At 70.3% G+C, this 2,474-nt stretch overlaps 1 protein-coding gene across 1 annotated transcript in view; it reads right to left on the minus strand.

Moving 5' to 3' along the window:
• The window catches only part of ITGA3 (integrin subunit alpha 3), a 16,448-nt gene extending 15,310 nt beyond the window's left edge, over positions 1 to 1,138 (minus strand). The window contains exon 1 of the mRNA XM_017838729.1: positions 924 to 1,138. Coding sequence (XP_017694218.1) covers positions 924 to 1,138 — 215 coding nt within the window. The remainder of the gene's footprint in view (positions 1 to 923) is intronic.
• Positions 1,139 to 2,474: the final 1,336 nt, after the last annotated feature.

Consider the following 2,474-nt stretch of genomic DNA (forward strand, 5'->3'; position numbering starts at 1 on the left):
GCGTCACCCCACCACTAACGGGGTGCAAAGAAGCCACGAGCAGGGGACTGGGGGGGGACAAGCCCCCGAGGAGCCACTGTAGAGTACGGACCCCTCTTCACCTGGGCTCTGGGCCATGAGGGTCCCCCCCACTCCCACCCCAGCACCTGGGCCCCCCGGGCGCCCCTCTCCCGGCACGCAGAGCCCCCGCTCCTACCTCCCCCTCCTCCTCCAGGTGCACCCCCGCCCCCACGGCGGCGGGATCGGGACCTTTGCCCTCACACAGGGACCTCCCACTCCCATGGGAACCCCCCCCCTTCTCCATTCCATGGGGACCCCCCACCACTCCACGTGGGACCCTCATTCCATCGGGGGACCCCTCACCCCCACCACGGGGGACACTCCCCGCTCTCCCCCACCTCACGGGCGACCCAGACCCTTACAGGGACCGCTCACAACTCCTCTCCACCCCACGGGGGACCCTTCCCCTATGGGGGACCCCCCACAAACCTCACAAGTAAACCTCTCCTCGTTCTTCCCCAGCGCACGGGGGTCTCAACCGCCGCGCACATCCCATCCCACGGGGGACCCCTTCGATCCACGGGGGACACCTCTACCCTTGAACCCTCCCCCACTTCACGGAGACATCCCCGCCCCACAGGTAAAACCTCTTCTCGCCTTCCCCCACCGCGATCCCACCGGGCATCGCACCCACCCCACACTGCCCCGGGAGATCCCATCCCGCTCTCCCCCATCCCACGGGAGACCCTTCCCCGCCGGGGACCCCTCCCCGCTCTCCCCCATCCCACGGGGGACCCTCCCCCTATGGGGGGGGTTCACCGCACAGGTAAACCTCTCCCCTCTCTCCCGTACCACACGGGACCCCCAACCACCCCCACCATGCCCCCCTCCCCGCATCACCGGCTTCCCCTCCCCGCGCTCACAAGCTGCGCTCCCTCCGCTCCGTCTGCCGGTGCAGCGCCACCGAGAAGCCGAACAAGGCGCCGGCGGGGCCCCCCTCCTTGAGGACGGGGAAGGTGCGGTCCAGGTTGAAGGCGGCGGCGGCTCCGAGCAGCACCGGGCCGAGCCCGAGCAGCAGCGCCGGGAGGGGCGGCAGGAGCGGCGGCAGCAGCAGCGGGCGGTGGCGGCGCCGCGCCATGTCCCGCACCGGCCGCCGTAGCTGCGGCTGCCGCCCCACCGGGCCCGGTGCGCTCCGGGGGGGCGGGGCCGGGCGGGGCGGGGGCGGGACTTGGCACCACCCGGACACGCCCCCTTTTAAAGGGGTCGCACCCCCTCCTTCACCCATCACCAACCCCCCGTACCTGCGTGCGCAGGTGAGGGGAGGGAGGGGCGTGCGGGCACACCCGTGTGTCCTCCTCCCTCTCCGGTTGTGTCCCCCCCATGCCCACGCGGGGGCACCGCACCCCCCCCAAATTTGCAGCCTCTCTCCCCAGTACCGGCAACGTCCCCCTCGCCCCAAACCCGCAGTCCCCACGCCCACGTGGGGTATTATGTCGAGTCTCCCTCCCCGCCCATAGATAACTCCCAAACCCCACGCGGGGGGCACCGAGTCCCTCCACGCCCCTGCCCCCAGTCCGCAGTTTACCCCCAAACCGACGTGGGAGCATCATGTCGCGTCCCCCCCTTCCGCTGACCCCCCTCACGCCCACGTGGGAAGAACTGAGTCGTGTGTGTTCCCCCCCCCTTCCCCGCATCCCCTTCTCTCCTGCCCCCACCCCAAATTAGGACCCTCCATGGGATGGAACCGCCGGGATGGGACCCCCAATTTAGGACACCCCCTGAGATGAGCCCTCGAGGCTCGAACCCCCACCATGGGATGGGACCCCCATGGAATGGGACACCCCTTCCCCGTGACAGGAGGTCACGGCGGGACCCAGAGAGCGGCTGTGCCGTGGGACAGTCCCATCCCCGTGGTGACCGCGACGGGGACACCGCGGTGGCCCTGGGGACGCGACCGCAGCCGCAGCATCGCCACTTCCCTGCCGGGAGGGGTGGCGGCGGTGACAGCCATCGTCCCCGTCCCCGACCCGGCTGAGGTCACCGGGAGCCACCGCGCCGCTCCCACCCGTGCCAGGAAACCCGTGGGTGGGGTGGGCTAGGCTAGGGGGGCCCGCAGGATGTCCTGTGTCCCCCACCCCGATGTCCCCGTGCCCCTGTGCCGTGTCACTGGAAAGAGTGACGGCACAAGGGGACAGTGCCACGGGCAGCGCTGCCGGCGGCCGGCACACGGCTACGGCACTGGGGCCTGGCCCCCTCCCTTAGCCTTTGTCCTCCGTCCCACGTTCCTCGTCCCCTGTTCCTCGTCCCCTGCTCCTTGTCCCCAGTCCCTAGTCCTTCGTCTCCACCCCCATCCCTGTCCCTCGTGCCCCGACGGTGACATCACCGCACAGGGGTGTCATTACCCCAAAACGCCACTAGATGACGCCGTTCCCCCAAGGATGCTCTGGGGGATTTGGGATTGGGGATTTGGGGTC

The sequence above is a fragment of the Lepidothrix coronata genome, unplaced genomic scaffold, assembly GCF_001604755.1.
Source record: "Lepidothrix coronata isolate B3197 unplaced genomic scaffold, Lepidothrix_coronata-1.0 Scaffold355, whole genome shotgun sequence".
NCBI classification, from domain to species: domain Eukaryota; kingdom Metazoa; phylum Chordata; class Aves; order Passeriformes; family Pipridae; genus Lepidothrix; species Lepidothrix coronata.